The sequence below is a fragment of the Narcine bancroftii genome, chromosome 8 (assembly GCF_036971445.1).
Source record: "Narcine bancroftii isolate sNarBan1 chromosome 8, sNarBan1.hap1, whole genome shotgun sequence".
Taxonomy (NCBI): Eukaryota; Metazoa; Chordata; class Chondrichthyes; order Torpediniformes; family Narcinidae; genus Narcine; species Narcine bancroftii.
Window position 1 is genome coordinate 12,708,123 of NC_091476.1, and position 19,499 is coordinate 12,727,621.

The 19,499-nt window shown below is 36.5% G+C and overlaps 1 protein-coding gene across 5 annotated transcripts in view; it reads left to right on the forward strand.

Annotated features, from left to right (window-relative positions):
• stag2b (STAG2 cohesin complex component b) overlaps positions 1–19,499 on the forward strand; it is a 133,326-nt gene that overhangs the window by 74,317 nt on the left and 39,510 nt on the right. For 4 of the 5 annotated variants that reach the window (XM_069892924.1, XM_069892921.1, XM_069892922.1 and 1 more), the window contains exons 8-19: positions 530–681; positions 1,216–1,289; positions 1,405–1,528; positions 1,646–1,744; positions 3,323–3,402; positions 6,162–6,269; positions 7,788–7,902; positions 10,353–10,470; positions 12,942–13,045; positions 16,120–16,212; positions 18,394–18,483; positions 19,149–19,352. In XM_069892924.1, the coding sequence (XP_069749025.1) occupies positions 530–681; positions 1,216–1,289; positions 1,405–1,528; positions 1,646–1,744; positions 3,323–3,402; positions 6,162–6,269; positions 7,788–7,902; positions 10,353–10,470; positions 12,942–13,045; positions 16,120–16,212; positions 18,394–18,483; positions 19,149–19,352 (1,361 nt within the window). The remainder of the gene's footprint in view (positions 1–529; positions 682–1,215; positions 1,290–1,404; positions 1,529–1,645; positions 1,745–3,322; positions 3,403–6,161; positions 6,270–7,787; positions 7,903–10,352; positions 10,471–12,941; positions 13,046–16,119; positions 16,213–18,393; positions 18,484–19,148; positions 19,353–19,499) is intronic. The other variant, XM_069892925.1, reaches the window with a different exon arrangement.

Here is a 19,499-nt window from a genome sequence, read left to right on the forward strand (position 1 = left end):
TACTTCAGGCAAATTTCAGCTGTGCCACGACTTGAAAATTTCAAGACTTATCTATTGTGGGATCGAATGTTTTTTTTCTGCATTGAAATAAAACTTGTTTTTAACTCATTCTAATCAGGACTTCAGAAGTGCAGAATATTTGCTCCCATTTATTATCCTTGTAATTCTGTCAGTCCCAAACATGAGATCTCACCAGCACCAATCTGGTGAATTACCTTCACTATTTTCAACATTGGTGCATTTTGAGATTTGATTCCTATTGATGGATGAATCACTTGTTTTATGCTAAGAGTTAGTCTTCAGCTGAAGTACAAGCAGTAGTACCATATTTGTTCAAATGCCTGCTTATGACCATGAGTATGGTTTGTGCAGTGTTGAATGTTTTTACTATTTTTGTTGTTGGAGTTTTTGTGAAGCTTAATAGCTTATGCATTTTCTCTGTTTTCAGTTATGCATGTTTTGGGTGTGACTAACAATGAAACTTGTATTAATAGCTAAATTCATACTCTCCATATCTTTACCAACGTAGCTATGAAGCTGATGACTGCACTAGTAAATGTGGCATTAAATCTAAGTATCAACATGGATAATACGCAACGGCAATATGAAACTGAAAGGAATAAAATTATCGGCAAAAGAGCTAATGACAGATTAGAGCTCCTATTACAGAAGAGGAAAGAGGTTAGTCAAATATTAATATGGCGACATAGGGTAAATTTTATTTTTCTTTCATTAAGAAACACAATTGAATTTACCGCGTTTTTAGCTTAATTTTTTGTTTCCTACAAAACAAGGAGATCTTTGTGGCGTTTAAGTTCTTGATATGGTAGTGTTGAAATTCTGTAGACCTAAACGAACAATTTCAGTTCAAATCCCAGATGAGGAGTTGGGAGTATTTAAATTTTAGTTGATCTTGAATGAGTTTTTTTTAAAGGCAGTCGTTTTTCATGCTGACAAAACTTGTCAAAGATCATCTGCTTAACTAATGTAATTTAGATTAAGAAATCTGCTCTCCTATGCTATGTGATCAATGTTATAAGTATGAATTATTATAAATTAATATGAATTTTTATGCAATTTGTGAGGTGTGTTTTATGCCCACACATCAGTTTCCTTGCAAAGCAGAAATTTTATCCTCATTCTGGAAATTATACTGATTAATGAAATTTGCAAACATTCTCTACCCCACCCCCCCACCCCCCGATTCTTTCCCAGCTTCAAGAAAATCAGGATGAAATTGAAAATATGATGAATGCTATTTTTAAGGGTGTGTTTGTGCATCGATACCGGTAAGAAGCACTTCTTTTGTCTCTCAATTTTATGTTTTAAATGTAATGCTTCAGGAAGATCAATTCTCTGCAGAGATGTATTATTTTATCATTTTTTGTTTTCCCCTTCTCCAAGTGATGCGATATCTGAGATAAGAGCTGTCTGCATTGAAGAGATAGGAGTTTGGATGAAAATGTATAGTGATGCCTTCTTAAATGACAGCTATTTGAAGTATGTGGGATGGACAATGCATGATAAGGTAAATTATCCTTCATTTTCGCAGGGTGTTTAGTGCAGATAAAATGTAGAAATTTGCTTGAATTCCCCACCCTCAATCAATACTTTAAAAGGCTAAAGAATCTGTTTTATTTTTCAGCAAGGTGAAGTAAGGCTCAAATGCTTAATTGCTTTGCAAGGTCTCTATTACAACAGAGAGCTAATTCCTAAACTTGAACTCTTTACAAGCCGTTTCAAGGTTAGTTTTTTTAAAAAGAATTCTATCAAAGTGCATACACGGGTTAAAAAAATTTAAAGGTGCACTATTACTGAGTCTAAGGTAAAATTTGAATCTGCACTCTTCCTGCAGAAACTAATTGGATTTATTCTCTCATACTTCTATATCTTATCTCTCTTGGTACGTGGTGCTACACTCATGTCTCAATTTTACAGTTTACAGCACCTATATAAACGGATGCCCTCAATAATTCTGTTGTGAAAATGTACACTATTTACCTGGCATCTTTTTCAGTCAGAATTGTATCTGGTAATGCTAACTAATATGCTTCAGGACAACATTACTCTCCCTTCAATGCTTTCATTTAACTGGAACCTGGATGAGTGCAACTTTGGAAGACTTGATATCATTCAGGAAAAGGTTACTTCAACAGTATATGCCAAATACTGAATGGTGCGGTTAGCACAACGTAGTTCCAGTGCCAAATCTGGTGCTGTCTGAGGAGATTCTCCGGATGCTCCTGTTTCCTTACACTGTTCAAAACCTACTGGGGTGTGTGTTCATTTGGGTGTAATTGGGCTGAAAAAGCCTTTTACCGTGCTGAATGAATAAATAAAAATAAATCTAATTTCTAACCCCAAAAAAGAGGCTAAGAGCTGCAGTGCACACAGCACCTTTTGATTTTCCTCGGTCGTTCACTATCCTCACTTGTAAAAAATACTTATCTACCTCTGGATCCAAGTTCTGGAATAATTGCATGAGGATGGCACTGGATCATTACCAACTCGAGCGATCGAGGATGGCCCAATGATTGCCAGCAATGCTGAAAAATTAATGAATAAAAAATCTTTCCAATTATAATTGGATTCAGTCATGTTTTCTGCATGCACACCATCATAAATCAGCATTGATTTGAGGTTGGACTTAGCTTACTTGTGAGCAGTACCACAGTACTTAAACTGCTGCAAAATATTATTGAGTGGAGTCTTGTCAAATGCTACTTGGTCCTCTTCAACAATGCAGTTCCATTAAATTTGAACAGTGCAAACTTTGTAAACTGTGAAGTATGGTCATGTTACATTTTTTCCATTACACGGCAGAGTCCAAATTTTACCCCAAATAACGAGTTCCTGTCTCCGATCAGATGTGGGTGACTGATCATCCTGCAATATCCAGAGTAAAATGGAAAGTTTAAGATAAAATTTAATGTCATTTGTTTGCAGTTCTCGCATAGTTGGAAGAGTCACAGATTTTGCATTTGTTATCTGAAAATGCTATTTAACAGCAGTATTGGAGTTGGGGCACTTTCAGTACAAGACAAAATATCTTCAAATTTGCTGTTAATTGAATCACGGGAAGTCTAGTGTGGAATGGTGATTTATTTCATGTGATAATCAACTCTGTTGGTCTGTATTGACTAATTCATGTTTTTGGTGATATCAATGTAGCTTTTGGAAACCAGGGCATGATTAGTTTGAATCAAACTTGAGTTTTGTCCAAGGTTTATTTTTCTAACGAATTGCAGTAAAAGTTGCATGTAATTTTCTTTGTTTTTTCCCATGTTTTGCATGAACATTCTGAATTGTCGTTTGTTTTCAGGATAGAATTGTTTCCATGACGCTGGATAAAGAATATGAAGTTGCTGTACAAGCAATAAAACTACTTACTCTTGTTCTGCAGTAAGTGGAAATAGTCGCTTTTCACTTGATCAGCTTTGCTAATCAGTTCTGTAAGATCTTTTGGCTTGACAGTTACTTTTATCTTCATGTTTGAGATCTTAAAATTGCTTATTTTAAATTGTTTGCACTTTTTATGCTTCAGGAAAATGACCTTTAATTATCTTTATTCTGGTCAAGTTGGTTCTGATGCACCTGATCATGTAATTTAAATACAGTTACCTTTGTTATTCAAATTGTTCGTGTTCTTTGAATCTTTCCAATTCTATAGCAAGTGGTATTGGCCTATTCATATTTTCTGTTTTCTCAGTATCACTGAAGATTAAAACATTTTCTATTAACAACTATACTTTAATGTACTTTTCTCTCTCATCGGAGACCTTAATTTTAATCCTTGGGGTGCTTTTCTGTTGGCTGGAATTCTGCCTACTGTTCAAAAATATGAGCACCCCTCTCATCCTGCAATATTCTGGGGATTGTTATTGCACCAGCTTTGTACCCATTGTATTTCTTTCGGCTGTGTACACAGCCACCCAAGTCATAAATGTGACAATTCAGATATTAAAAACTGTTTATTGCCACTTCTGTATGTTGCAGGATGTTTATTTTAAATCCTATAACAGTACTTTTATAAATGATTCTTTATTCAGTTCAATTTGAATTTATTTACTTTTCATAATGGATGCTGATGTTTATACTCCCTTAAAACGTTATTGTGTTTCCTCATTTTAACCTTTCAGAATATCTTTGATATCTAACCAAATAAACTAGAACTCTAATCATCCACTTCTTTCTCTTGTCAAAGATTGAATATTTCAACACTCCCTTTAAAAGTATAACCTCTCATTATAATATCCAGTGCATTTGTATTTTCTTCTTGTATATTGTATCTCAAAATTATTATTTATATGAGCACTCAAAAGCATCTGAGAGAAGCAGGAGCTAGCCTCACACATGCTTAGCCATTCGTCAAGATTTTTGCTTTCATCATTTTGATAGTTCTACTTTTATACTTTCTCACAACCTAGAAGGGAGCTATTTGGCTTATCAAATCAATGCTGCTCTTGGAACAATCCCATTCTCTTCCTGTTAATTACATGAAGGCAACTTCAAGTAACCAATTAACCTGTTGACCAGCACATTTTTGGATTGTTAGGGAAAGAGAGCAAATCTTTGGGGAAATTTCAATCTGATGGAGAACAGGAAAATTGCATGTAGAGAAATCAGGATTCAACCTACCTGGATTGGGATGCGAGGTTCCAGCCCTACCTGCTGCCCTGGCCCTAATATTACCTTTGGTCAGCTGCCTGCAATCGCCCTGCCAGGCCCAATTAGAATTTTTAATGATTCATTCAGATCACTTGCTATTCTTGTACTTGTGAGTATATGCCTGGTGTGCTAAATTTTGTTTAAAAACCTGCCACCCCAATCATCAATGCAGTGAAACCTTCATTGCACTGAAGGTTCCAGCACCTCTGCTGGTAATTCATTGCAAACTCTCACCACTGAGTGAATTTCCCCCTAATGCACCCATAATCATTATACTTTTCACCCATGTCCTCTTGTTCTTGTCTCACCCAACATAAGTGGAAAAAGCCTGCTTGTAAATTTTCTTTGCACTCTTTATCTTTCCTATAGCTTGGTGACCAAAACTGCACACAGTACTCCCAAGTTTGGCCTCACACAACTTCAACATAACTTTGTTCAATACTTTGAATTTTGAAGGCCAATGTACCAAAAACTTTCTTTACAATTGTAAGTCTTAACTCAAGCCATAATTTTTTAATTCACTAGAACATTGATTCCAGATATATTCAAGGGAAGCCTGCTTCAATTGAACAAAATCTCTTTCCCTGGGAGTAATGCTACAACAAGAATTGATTATTTGTTAATGCTAAATACAGTTTACTTCATCAATCCTAGATATACACCAGAAGTTGCTTCCGAAATCAAAACATAATTTGATAGTAAGCATCAGCCATAGCCTAAGACCAGCACTTGTGTTCAAGCCCCATTCCTGTAATTGGACTACAGATTTTTGATGTCCTTATGCTGCTCTGTTGATCTGATGGTACTAGAGCAACCATGTTTTTCAATGTTATATCAGTGCAGTGAGGTGCAGAGAGGAAACAAAAATGCTACCTTTCACCTCTTGGTTATGTTTGTCTTAAACATTTGATTTAAATTATACACGTGATGCCAAACTTTTGACCTTAAACTTGTGATCAACACCTTGATATTTTTTTCAAGATCCTTCTAATGCATCTTTGCTGTCATCAGGAAAGGTATAAGTGCCACAAAACTCGCACCACCAGGTTCAAGAACAGCTGCTACCCTTTCACCATCAGACAGACTCCTCAACGACAAACTCAGGGACTCATTTAAAGACTCTTGCTTGTGTACTTTATTGATTTTCTTTTGTTCTCTCTGTATTGCACAGTCTCTTTACAGTTCTTTGATTGTTTACATGTTTACACTGTGTACAGTTTATTTTTTTGCACTACCAATTAGTGGCAATTCTGCCACATCTGCAGGAAAAAGGAATCTCAGGTTGTGTGTGATGCCATGTATGTACTCTGGCAATGAATCTGCAAGTACTTCTCATTTTTAAGCAGTAAAAGTAATAGACTTTAATGAGCATGAGATATAATTGGTGTAGGTTACATGGCAAGAAATTGGGGAACAGTGATGGGTTGATAACAGTTTTAGTTGAAATGGAAGTGATCTAAATTAAATAATTTTACTTTGTTTTTTTACTTCAGGGGTAGTGATGATGTTCTGACTTCTGAGGACTGTGAAAACGTTTATCACTTGGTTTATTCAGCTCATCGACCAGTTGCTGTGGCTGCAGGGGAATTTCTTTACAAAAAGTAAGATCAGAAAGTTCTGGGGTCGTGGTCAATTAGGTGTAATTGGGCGGCATGTGGGCCAAAAGTGCCTGTTACTGTCCTATTTGTTTAAAATCAATTTTGTCTTGCGTGGGAGGGAATAATTTTCTCAGATTATTGTATTAGGATTTATTAGGAACATCTAAGAAGGTTAGAGCATCTAAGAAGATTATATCTATTTTCTTTGGAGTTTAAAGGAATGAAAGGTGATCTTTTGTATATGGAGACACTTGTTAAAGAGGCTTAAACAAGGGATGTGGTTGCAAGATGAGAAGGCAGACATTTAAAATTGAAATGTGTTGACATTTATTCATATGGAGGGCAGTGAATCTCTAGAATCTTCTCTCCAGAGGATTTTGGAGGATAGATCTTGAGAGGCAGATGAATCTTCAAAAATTTGGATGACATCAGGGCTACAGGAATCTCAACTGCTTAGGAGAGGAATTGAAGTCTTAACAGCTTATCCACAATCACATTGAATGGTGGGTCAGGTTTGAAGTAGCGAGTTGTCTTGCCATGATTTTCTTGTGCTCTCTTGTGTTCTCATGTTTATTTGCAGGACTCTTCATGTACTTCAATGACAAAATTTTTTTTAGAATTTTCTGACACTTCCATTTAAATTCTCATTTAGCAGGCATCCATTAACTACATATAAATATTTTACACTGTCAAATCAGACTCAAAATTGAAATCTCAATTTTCTTATGAATGAATAAAACTCTTGAGTTTGGAGTTTTCAGTGCTGCATTGGTATTATAGTTCTTACTGTACTTTGTAGGAGAGAAGTATAAGAGCAATTTTCCAGTTTTAACACTGTATAATTGTTAAAAATTGTTTTGGATCCAACATTTTTCTAAGAGTTAGATTTGAGTTAACTTGTACTTTAGATATGAGAAAGGGAACTCATCTATTTGAAGAATTCTTAATGTTGCAAAATATAATTTTGGATTAGCTGAATGGAGTAATATTTCTCTGGGGAGAAAAAACTTGATTTCAATTTCATATTATTTTGAATTTTTTCAAAATCTGACCAACTGATTTGAAAATTAGGAAGGTATTTTTAAACACTTAATGTGCTCATGCAATAAGTTAAGGCATTGCTCTGATCATTGTATTAATTATTGCTTGCATCCAGTTTTCAAGCGCCTCATAGGTTTTACAGTGACATTGTACTTTCAGTTTCTGCCACTGATTAGTCTTTTCCAAACTAAGAAATACTGTTCCTAAATCCCACTGAAATGTATTGGTCTTTACTATATGCCTGAATTGCAAATTCTTTGAATTGTCAATGAAAATGATCAGCATGTGTTTTTTTTTTTCTCCACCTGAATAGCAGGTATGTAATTTTGAAGCAGATTTAATAGTTTATCAGGTGGATTTTGCTGTGTGCTGCATCCATAAGGATGTTCCATAGTAATTGTTGCAGACCTGAGGAAATAGGCAATAATGGAAGTAAATTAAAAACATTTTAAAACGTAGTCGTGTTGTGTTTATTTAAAGACTTTTCAGTCATCGAGAATCTGATTCTGATGAAGTGGGAGTGAAAAGAAAAGGAAGACAAAGTCCAAATGCCAAGCTTATCAAGACTCTCGTGTTTTTCTTTCTAGAGAGTGAGGTAGGCTCTCAACTGTGCATACATTCCATTCCATAAAGAAAGGAATACCTTCTTCTGTATGTTGATCACTTTTATGTAGTTTGCTTGTTTTAATCTCAAATATATTTTAGAAAGATCTTATTATGCCATCCCATCTTTTGCATTGATTGATATGGAATTGGTGGCGAAGGGGTAATTGGAGGGGGGTCCAGTCCACTTAAGTGTCAGCAGACATCCGTATAGTCAGGAGAGGAAGGGCATGTTCTTTGAAATTACTGTTTTACGCAAGTCAATGGGAGCCCAAATTATTCCCTTTGATTTTCCTTTCCTCTCTCTCAAACTACTTGTAGAGATGTTTTAATTTTTGTGGTGGTGGAAATCTGCCAACTTTGTGCACCAGTTAGTTTTAAGTTTCAAATTTATTATTACAAAATTACTCTTGTGCAAATTCAGTTCCATACAGTGAAATCCTAATCTTTACAAACATTGTGTAGCAAAGCATCAATACCGACAACAACAGTGTCCTCCAATGCTTTTTTTCCTTTGCTCCACATCTTTAAATATGTTAACAAACAATTCACATGTAAGGAAGACCTCCAGTGCTGATACCAGAAGAATTCACATCTTAAAGAAAAAAAAAACTCCCAAGCATATGTCTGACAGTTCAGAAACACTTCAGGAGGCAGGTGTGAGTCTGTCAATTATGCCTTTTACACTGCCACTGAGAAACGGGAAATATGTGTAAATTTCCCCCGATGCAGGTTGTGTAAAAAGGTCAGGATGGAAATTAGAAGCTAATTTCCACACTGGTATTTTTCCTGTTGGAGCCCTAGACATTTCTGTGACCAGTCTGCAGTCTAATCTGAACTGCAGGCTGTCCTCAACTATACGACCGCCTCGCCTTGTCCCCTGCCCCCGGCTGTCTGTTCTCTCTTCGCGCCTCCCCCCCCACCCCCCCCATATGCACCAAGCCTGAAGTTCACTGAAGTGCCGCACCGGCTCGTGGCGACGGCTCAACGTGGGAGCAATGGCTGTTTTCCTTACCCATAAATCCCCACACAGCTGAAACCACTCTGCCAGAGCTAGGGATACACAGAGTGGTTATAGCTGCGTGGGGGATTGTGGGTAAGGAAGACAGCCATAATCTGCTTCACTCCCACCTGGTGCTTGGGGATGGGAGTCAATTTTCCACCAAAGGTAAGAGAGGGTGCCCATGGGGGCAGGGCGGACTGGGGAGGAGGGGTTTCTCCATCTGAAAATGGAGAATATTTGCTCAACATTTTAAAAACTCACTTATATTTGGAAGTAATTTTTATTCAACCTATCCCCCCACCTCAAACGTCCAGCCTCTGAAATCATCGCAACTTAATGTAAACGCCCTGCCTGTGTGAACAACCTTTCTGGCGGTAAATATGCTAATTTATTGTGGAAAATTAGCGTTACCTATGAGTGAAAACCATACATGACTGCTGTCCGCAGAAGACCACGAAAGGAATGCTGGAAACCATCAGTTGGTCACAGAAAGGATAGCCAGATTACAGTTTGCCCATTAGTATTTAAAAGAGCTTTCAGAATTTTGGATGGCAACAAAAAAGTGTGAAGATGTTAAGAAAAAAAATAGATGTTAAGGAACTGCCCAAGATCCAAAGCATTCCATCTTTGCCATGGTTTGTATCTTGTAATGTAGCCTCGATATTTCAGTTTGTGAAGCCTACTGTTGACAATAGACATTGGGTATCCACACCTGGCTCCTGAAGAGTGTTTCTGATTTGTTGGGATTTTCTTCATTATGATGAGAATTGTCCGTCATCAGCAGGGGAGATCTTCCTTGGATACCAGTCCCTTTGCGATTACTAAGCTCACCAGTACACTTTCTTCTTAATGATCTTTCAAACCATTGATTTTGGTAAGCCTAAGGTTTGGGTGATTTTCTTTACTGTTTTATTCTTGTTTGACTTTCATTAGCACAAATGTGGACTTCGTGTTGAACAATAGTAGCTACAGGCTCCAAAGGTGATCAAAAGCTTAGCGGCAAGCACCAATGAAGCAATTAAACATACCCGAGTACTCACGAGCACCAGTGAAGCCAAATGTCCCAAAGATTATGGTTCCCTGAAATGAATTGACTGTATCAAAAAGTGCTGTTAATTTTTACATGGTCAAACCAAAATGTCTACAAATAGCCTTGAATAAAATCTGGAATGTGCACTTTAATTACATTTGAATTGTTTGATTCCAAATTTAAAAATGTAGCATACGGGGGCAAAGAAAGGAAAAAAAAAAGGGTAATTGTCCCAAAAATGGAGGGCACTATATATTTACAAATAAAATTAAATGACATGGATGAAAGAAGAGTTTAGGTATGCTTCAAGATCATGCTTTTGATGGTTCAATAAATTTTTCTTGATGCTTAAAATATGTATTGAAATTCCTTGATTGAATTTAATCATTTTACTTTTTTTTATTGCCAGCTGCACGAGCATGCTGCTTACCTTGTAGATAGCATGTGGGATTGTGCACCTGATTTACTCAAAGATTGGGAATGCATGGCTAGTCTACTTTTAGAAGAACCACTCAATGGGGAAGAAGGTAAACATTATATTTAAATGTCCTTTATGACAATAGAGGAATATAAAGTTGAGCAGCAAAAAAATAATGAATGGAGTATGTTGAAAAGGTCACTGGTTCTTAATTGTTATCATTTATCAAATATGATGCGGTTTACTCAAGATATACCCAGGGTAGCTTGATCTGTGCATGTAAACTGTACACAGCAGCTAGGTTTCACATTGATATTGCATCATGTTTCATTATGAAATTTCAAAATGTCGATTTGGCTTTGAGTAGAATAACCCTGACATACCTTCCCTTGGATGAATAGGCAAGTCTTTTTTTTCCCTTTTGGTTGAGTGGACAGTAAAGCAAGTTGTCTATTTAAGGTCCCTTCCCCATCCAACCATTCCTGTCTTTCCAATTCTCTCCTCCTCCTCCTCCTCATTGCTGCTGCCCCCTCCCTCCCGTCAACTACCTATCATCTTCTGTCTTAGCTTACCCCTTACCCTTTTGCTCGGATGCCTGCCAGCATTCTCACATATCTTGATGAAGGACTCAAGCCTGAAACATTGGTTATGTATTTCACCTTTGTTACATAAAGGACACTGTTTGACCTGCTGAGCTTCTCCAGCATTTTGTGTTTTTTCTGTTTTTATAAGGTAATTGGGAGCAGAATTGAAGTAGATGAGAAAATTGTTCACTGCTCAGGTTGACACAGATCTAAAGCTCACTGTCTGAAGTGGTAAAGGCAATGAGAGTGGATGAAATTGGGTTGCTGTCTGCATTCAACATGAGTTTAGATGTGCACTTGAGTTGCTTGGGCTCTGCGGGCTATGCTGGGGTTAACAGGAAAGTACCCACTGGTCAGCGTGAAGAAGCAGTTGCTCCTGATGCATATTTGTATGTCCAGCCGCTCATGCAGAACTTTCCAGATGCTTTCCATTTATGAATGAAATAATTCACATCATACCTCCTCTGAACCTTACCATGAAACTGTCCTCTAGTTTTAACTATCTCTTGATACGGAGAAATGTTTCCTGCAGTCTAACCTATCATTTCCCCACATAACTTGACATACCTGAATCATGTTCCCTCTTAACCTCCCCGCTCCAGAGAGAGCAGACCTCCTATCTGCAGTCTCTTCTCAAAACAGAAATGCTCAATCCCAGGCAACATCCTGGCGAATCTCCTCTGCACTATGTCTAGTGCTATCACATTTTTCCTACAATTGGTGATCAGAACTGCGTGCTGCACTCCAATATAGATCTAAACAAGATTTTAAAGTTAGAGCATAACTTCCATACAACTTGTGTTACTATGGTATTGTGAAATGTGCCATAACATTTTGCATTGTTAATTGTATCATGTAAATAAGATTTGTTAACAGGGGTTGGCACAAATGATGTGATATTTGAAAAACTGTGAACTTACTCCATCTATAAGGACATTGAAATATAGTTTAAATTTTATTACACCTACCTTAAAGTGAGAAGTGAATGTGTAAAGTGAAAAAGCATTGAAATCTACCTATGACAACTCATGTAAGAGTAGGATAATTTCATGTATATGAGAGAATATGATATTTTCAAGAAAGTAAACTATATAAAATAAAAGTTGATGGAAAATCTAAAAGCTGGAAACAGTGCAAAAAAACCCAAAACATTCTTGAAATGCTCAGTAGGTTTGGGGACTTCGGTCCATAGAGAATGTGAGTTAATGTTAACAAGATATAAACAAGAGCATTATTACCATTTAATTTCCCCGTTAACCCATTTGACTGGGTATGATCCTGTCACAAACATCCCCTTTGTCCTCTCCAATTCTCCTGCCATTTTTCTGCAACAATAAATGACTTTTATCTCTCCCATTTCTGATGAAAGCATGCAGATGCATTATTAAAATATGTCACTTGAACAACTGTGTATTTTCAGCATTTTCAGATTTTTTGCAAACCAATTTGAGCTGGAGATGGTTTAGTTTGATGTTCAAACCTTTGATGTGACTAATTATTTTACTACAAATTGTTATCAAATACTAACATTTTCTTTACTGATAAAATGTAGTGTTGAACTGATTTGCTTTGCCAAGAATAAACAACATTATTCATTATTAAAGAATTATATTTTAATTTATGATGAGCCTTAAGGAAGAATATCCTTCAAATCGAATTTGGATCATTTTTGATTTGACACTGTATTCAGATGTCAGCTTTACTAGCAGTTGAATATTTTTGCTGCACCGATGCCGATTATCCCATTGAATGGACAGGAATATACAAGCACACTGTCTTGAATGGGTTAGCATAGACCTTGGGCAGGGAGAAGACTTTAACAGTAATATTATTTCACATATTGCACCCATGCTGCAACTTGTGAAATGTTACAGAGCACTAGAAATGGCATTCAATTCAAGTTGAGTGCAGCTGAAAGTGGTTTATGTCGAAGAGCTGTTTTCTTGATGTTCTTTTGTCAAAAAGTAACCCGCACTGTAATTGTCTCTTTCCCCAGTGCTGACTGACAGGCAGGAGAGTGCACTTGTTGAAATTATGCTGTGCACAATACGACAGACTGTGGAATGTCATCCTCCAGTTGGCAGAGGTTCTGGCAGAAAGGTATGAATATTTAATTCAGCAAATACTCAGGCAAATTTTGTATTTTTGTTTGAAATCAAAACGGTTATTTGTAAAGTTGTTTTTGTTCAGATCTATAACTGTTTGCCATATCCAGTGGAACAATCTGAGATAAAATGAAATGCACAAGGGAAAAAAAAGAGGTTGAAGCTTATCTGATTGATGGGCAATTTATTTTTTTCTTCCTGAAATGCTATCCTTGTCCAGTCATTAAAATAAGGCAACTGCCTTATTATTATTACATAATAAGTACTGGCCAGCATTCTTCTCCTTTTTGAGTAATCAGATTATGATTATCCCCTTGCCAGTCCACCATTGCCTGCAACCATTTCTGTGTGAGATTTGTCAGTAAATGTCCCACATTATTTAAGTTGCAGAATGTGTATATGAGATTATGACATGAGGATCTAAGTTTAATGTGAATGACTTGATTGACAGGTTATTGTTAAAAAAAAAAGACCAATATTGAGCAAAGTTTGGGATTGTAGTGTTGTGTGATTGGATTTGGTTTTGCCCCATCTTAACTATGCCTTCAAGTCATTTAATGTAAAAATTATGGTGATTGCCATCTGTGGGAAAGTTTCAAATCCTTGGACATGGTGGAGGTGCCAGAGGATTGGAGAAAGGCTCGTGTTCTTCAGTTGTTTAAGGAAGGCTCCCAGAATAATCCAGGTCATTGCAAGCAGGGGAGCCTGATGTCAGTAGTGGATACATTCTTGGGAGTTACCTTAAGAGACCAGATCAAAAATGCTTGAATAGACAGGAACTGATTAGGGATAGTCAACATGTCCTTGTGTTGGTAGGTCATATCTAACCAATATTATTAGTTTTTGAGGAGGTCACCAGGAAGATTGATGGAAGAAAGATGGACTTTAGTGAGGTCTTTGACAAGATCCCACATAAGAGGTTGACCAGGAACACTCAGTTCTCAGTATCCAGGATGAGGTTATAAATTGGATTAAACATTGGCTTTGCAGGAGAAGCCAGAGAGTGGTTGTAGATGACTGCCTCTCTGACTGGAGGCCCGTGACTAGTGGTATGCCTCAGGATTGGTAATGTGTCCATTGTTGTTTGTCATCTATATCAGTGATTTGAATGATTACATCGAAAATTGTATCAGCAAATTTGCAGATGTCATTATGATTGGGGGTGTAAAGATCAGTGAGGAAGGGTTTCCATGCTTGCAGCAAGATTGGGAACATGTGTGAAAATGAGCTGTCAAATGGCAGGTTGAATTTAATGCACTAAGTCTGAGGGTGCATTTTTGGAGAAGAAACCAGGATTCCTTGGGAGTCACTTTCACAGAGGATCTTTCTAGGACCCAACACACTTAATTTCATCCTGAAGAAAGCACATCAACATCTCTACTTCCTCAGGAGTTTACAGAGGTTCTGTGTGACATTGGAAACCATAGCAAACTTCTACAGATGTGTAGTGGAAGACCTTCTGTCTAGTTACATCTCGGCCTTGCATGGGGTACCAACATCTGAATGGGAAGCCCTGCAAAAGGTAGTGGACACGGCCCATTTCATCACAGGCAAAACTCCATCATTGAGAAAATCTACATCGAACGCTGCTGTCGGAGAGCAGCAGCAATGATCATGCTGTGTTCTCTGCAGCTATCAGGAAAGAAGTATCACAAGATGCATACTACCAGGTTTAAGAGCAGTTGCAACCCCTCTACGATCATATTCTGTAACAACTCGATCAGAGACTCATTTAAGGAGTCTGACTTTGCACATTATTTATTTTTTCCATATTGCATAGTCTGTTTGTTTATATTTCTTTCTTTGTTTACATTTTTCTCTTTGTATATTTATCTTGAGTACAGTTTTTTGCACTACCAGTGTGAAGAAATTCTCTCTGGCCCACAGGAAAAACATCTCAGGGTTGTATATGTCATGTATGTACTCTGACAATAAATCTGAACTTTGAATTCTGAGGGGTATATCTAGTGTAAATGCAAGCAAACTTTTATTACTGAGCTTGGGTGAAAGATGTAATGTTTGAAGGGGAACATTAGGGGTAACTTCAGTGAGGTTGGTGAGAGTGTAGAGCCAACTGCCAGTGGAAATAGTCTAAGTGGGTTCAATGGCAACATTTAAGAGAAATTTGGATCAGTACATGAATAAGAGAGGTATGGAGGGCTTTGGACTGGATGCAGTTTGATGGGATTTGGCTGAAAAATTGTGTGACCCTGACAAGATGGGCCAAAGGCTCTGTTTTTGTAGTGTTCTGTGGCCTTTTTTCCATTCTCTGGTTCATTGACATTTTATCAGATTTGGTAAAATTTTAAAAATGGACGTGTTTTTAGTTGCATTGAAAAGGAACGGTGAGATCAAAAAGAATACCTGATAAGGTAGAAATCGAGAGAAAATAAGTGAGACCTGTTCAGGTAGGCTGACCTATGACTACCTGTTTGTGGCAATTGATCTGCTTCGAGATGGAGATTCAGGGAAAACAAAGAACAGAATAACATTTTATATAAAGGGGATGCTGAAACTGTCAGAGGAGGGCATTGGAGATGCTGGAAAATGAAAAACGAATATGCTGGGAAAACACCACTCAGATGATGCCTGTGATGAGGGAAACCCAATTACTGCAGACCTGGTCAAGGGTTGAAAAACAAAAACCTGCATTTCGTGGCAGTAGATAAACGCAATACCAGAATGAGTGCCAGAATTTGACTCAGCATTTCAATGCTGTTGCATGTTAGGAGTCGAGCAAACGTGTTCTTTTGAGATTTTGTTCAATAATGATTTCCTTTTCAGGTACAAACTTTTAATGCTGACAAAATATATTTCCAATGACAAACAATACGGCAGATGTTTTTGAGTCTGTTTAAAGATGTGATGAGAGATAAAAGTAGGTTATTGTTTACAATCTTTGTTTCCGTTTAATGTTCAATTTTATACAAAAATTAATTATGAACTAAGATTAAGTGATGAGAAAATTGGAGAGATTGAGCAGGTAATGAATTTAAGAATAATGTTTATATGTTATTAAGAAATCAGTAATTGTGTTATAAATACACATTTTTACAATGTTATTATTAGGTTTTAACTGCGAAAGAGAAAAAAGCTCAATTGGATGACCGCACTAGAGTTACAGAGCAGTTTTCATCTGTTCTTCCACAGCTCTTAGCGAAGGTAGAATGATTTTAATTATTTTCATTGCTGTTGGAATATTTCTGGACTTCACTTGTAATGTGTGTGAGTTGCAGATTTTTTGACTAGAGCAGTCATGTATTTTATAACAAAGGGATACTTTTGTTTTTGATGTTATAATTGAACGCTATATTTGAAAAAAAACCTTGTCTCGTCTCTCCTCCTCTTCGCATAGTTATTTGTACATTGCAGGAAATTCTGTAGTTATCACCTAAATTCCAGATTGCACTTTAGCAACAGTTGAGTTTTAGAAATGTTGAGTTCAGATTGTGGCTGCTGGTTGAGAGAAAAATGAAAAATATTTATAATTAAGCATTTTGAGACACAGAAAGTCGACTGAAGATCTCTGCAGTATAGACTGGCACATGCAGAAACTGTCAACATATTCTGCTGGTAAAGCCCCTGTCTAAGAATTATTTTTGTCTGAGCTCAAAGTCTATCTTCGACTTGTTTAGCTGACAAACACAGTAATGAGTGAATGCCATCCTTCAGTCAACCAGTAAATAATACCTGTAGTTCTTTTAACAAGGGACAGTGACAGTACCTGACAATTTATTGCATGCTGAACTCTCTTAATCATACTAAGATGTCGTAAAACATGATAGAAATGGGGTTTTCAGGTTTCTTCCCATCACATAATCCATTGTGAAAGAGAGCACATGGCTTGATGAAAATTCTTTATATTTTCTCAATTATCCAAAAATGCAGAAAGGATAGAGACCAACAATGGCAAGCCCAGTGAAGATCATTAAATATGGATGACAGATGTATTTAAAATATCTGGTGGACAACTCTAAAAAATAAATTATAATAAATATATTGATGTGGTGATATGCTGCACACCTCACCAAAGCAATTATGACAGACACATTTGGAGATGTACTGAAGGCTACTTTATTCAGGCCTGCAGCCCCAACTTTATATGTTTTTTCACCATTTTGGGACCTGGCCTCCCTGCCGACGTGCGAATGCCATTTGGAGGAGCTGGTTCGTGTGCGTAGTAAGTGGGCCTCCATGTGGTGACGTAAAATTTAGACCAGAGTGTTAGAAAAAGTGAGTGGCAGGGATTAGATTAGAAGTCACTGTAAACTAGTGGATGGCTTAGAAAATTATTTAAAAGATAATAATGTTTCACTGTTCTTTCAGGAGGGCTTGAATACAAACTGTATTAGTTTGGGATTGATCCTTGGACCACCTTCACCAATCTCAATGAATTTAGTAAAGATTTTAATTCCACAAGTCATTTATAAGACAATTTTGTTCTAACAATGTAGATTGGAGCTGGCTTTATCCGGAAGAATTTTGCGTGAAGGAATGGGCTTTTAATTTCAAAACCCCTTCACCTTTTATGGATGTTCAATTAATGACTGAATTCTGGGTGGATTGGTTTGGCAGCAATATGGAATTCGTGGATCTGAGTCGAGCAGGAGTAAATAAAATGATTTTATTTATTCCAGTTATCTGACTCATTGAGGAATTTCAATGGGTTTTGTGCACTAATGCTCTTTCTATCTGTTTCAAGAAAATAAGAAAGAGTTCATGATCTCAGGGAAATTAATCTTGTAATGATTGCGATCTGGAAAATATAAAATATTCAGTTTGGTTGAGGCAAGTCCCTCAGGTTGTTGTAACTTGATAAACATTGGACAAGACACAAGGGAAATTTCAAGTTTTCCTGGAATGTAAAATTCAGATCTTTTGTTGCCTCCTGATTGGGAAAGTGACTGATCATGCAAGTCTTTCAGTACGTCTCTAATTTTTGCATGGGTTATATCCATTTCCTCTCTCTCATGTGAGGTGGGGTTTTTTTTGCGAGCCGAGCTGACATCTTGAGTAAAGGAATCCTGATGTTGTCCCAACAATGCTGTTTGAAAATATGAACTCCTTAATTTTTATTAATTATTGTGGTCTTTATTATCATATGGTTGTGAAGCTCATTTCCTGAATAGATTGTGTCAGCAGATTTTCTTATCATATAATTAAACGTTTATGTATGAGCACTTCATTCACAATAGCTGCCCACAGAACTGAGAAGTGATGTTAATAGTTTATATTTGACAAGTATTAACATGACAGGATGGACACCTACCTTTGCTGCTGTAGAATTTTATCGTGCTCTATTGTTGGTTTATTTGGATCCATTTTTCTTTGCTCTTTGAACAGTATGCTATTGATGCAGAGAAAGTAACAAACCTTTTACAGTTGCCACTGTTTTTTGACTTGGAGATCTACACAACTGGTCGACTTGAAAAGGTAAAAATATGCTTTGTTTTTATGTTAATGTTTGTGTTGAAATGTTCTAGTTCCATTGGACATAATACAAATACTCAAGATTAATTTTCCAATGTCAATAGAAAATTTGTGCCTTGTTTGTTACTATACATTTTATGTTGTGATTTGTTAGAGAACAGGTAAAAATGATATACGCATCAAATGAGTATCAAAAGTGGTCTCACTTTCTGAAAAATAGTTAATAAATATGAACCTTGAACATTGTAATAAATGTAAAGAAAGACCAATTTAACTGTATTTATAAAGGCAGTGACAGGAAATGTTTTGCTGAAGAATTGAGCACCAAAATGTTACATATTTTTCCACAGGTGGAGAGAGTTTGTGCTTTATCGTTTAGTTATTATTAAACTGTATATAAATAGATGGTGTATAAATTTTGTTCTTAACTTAAAAGTAATTGTCTCACCAACTTGCTTGATCTCTGAAGAAATCTGTATTTTTGCTATAATAGTAAAATAATATTTTCAAAATATTTAAGACAAGTCATTCTGGACAGATGAGTTGCTGTTGAATTATAATTTGTAGGGCTGTTGCTGTAGTTTATCTCTCGACTTACACACCAAAATATAAGAAGTTGAATTTATATCAGTATTAATTCAAATATTTTACACTTTTATTTATGAAAGCACTTGGATTCTTTATTGAAGCAACTGAAAGATATTGTGGAAAAACATGTGGACACTGAAGTCTTAGAAGCTTGTTCTAAAACTTATCATGCTCTCTGCAATGATGAATACACAATATTTAACAGAGTGGACATATCGAGGAGCCAGCTAATCGATGAACTGGTTGATAAGTTCAGTCACATGCTTGAAGATTTCTTGCAAGAGGTTTGTATCAGGAATATTGAATATAGCAATTTTGATTCTGTAGTTTTTAATTTCAACTTATCTTCATTTAAACATTTTTGATTTTGGTACAATTTTGTATTGTATAAATATAAGAAATGTGGGTTAGGTAATGATATTTTTCATCCT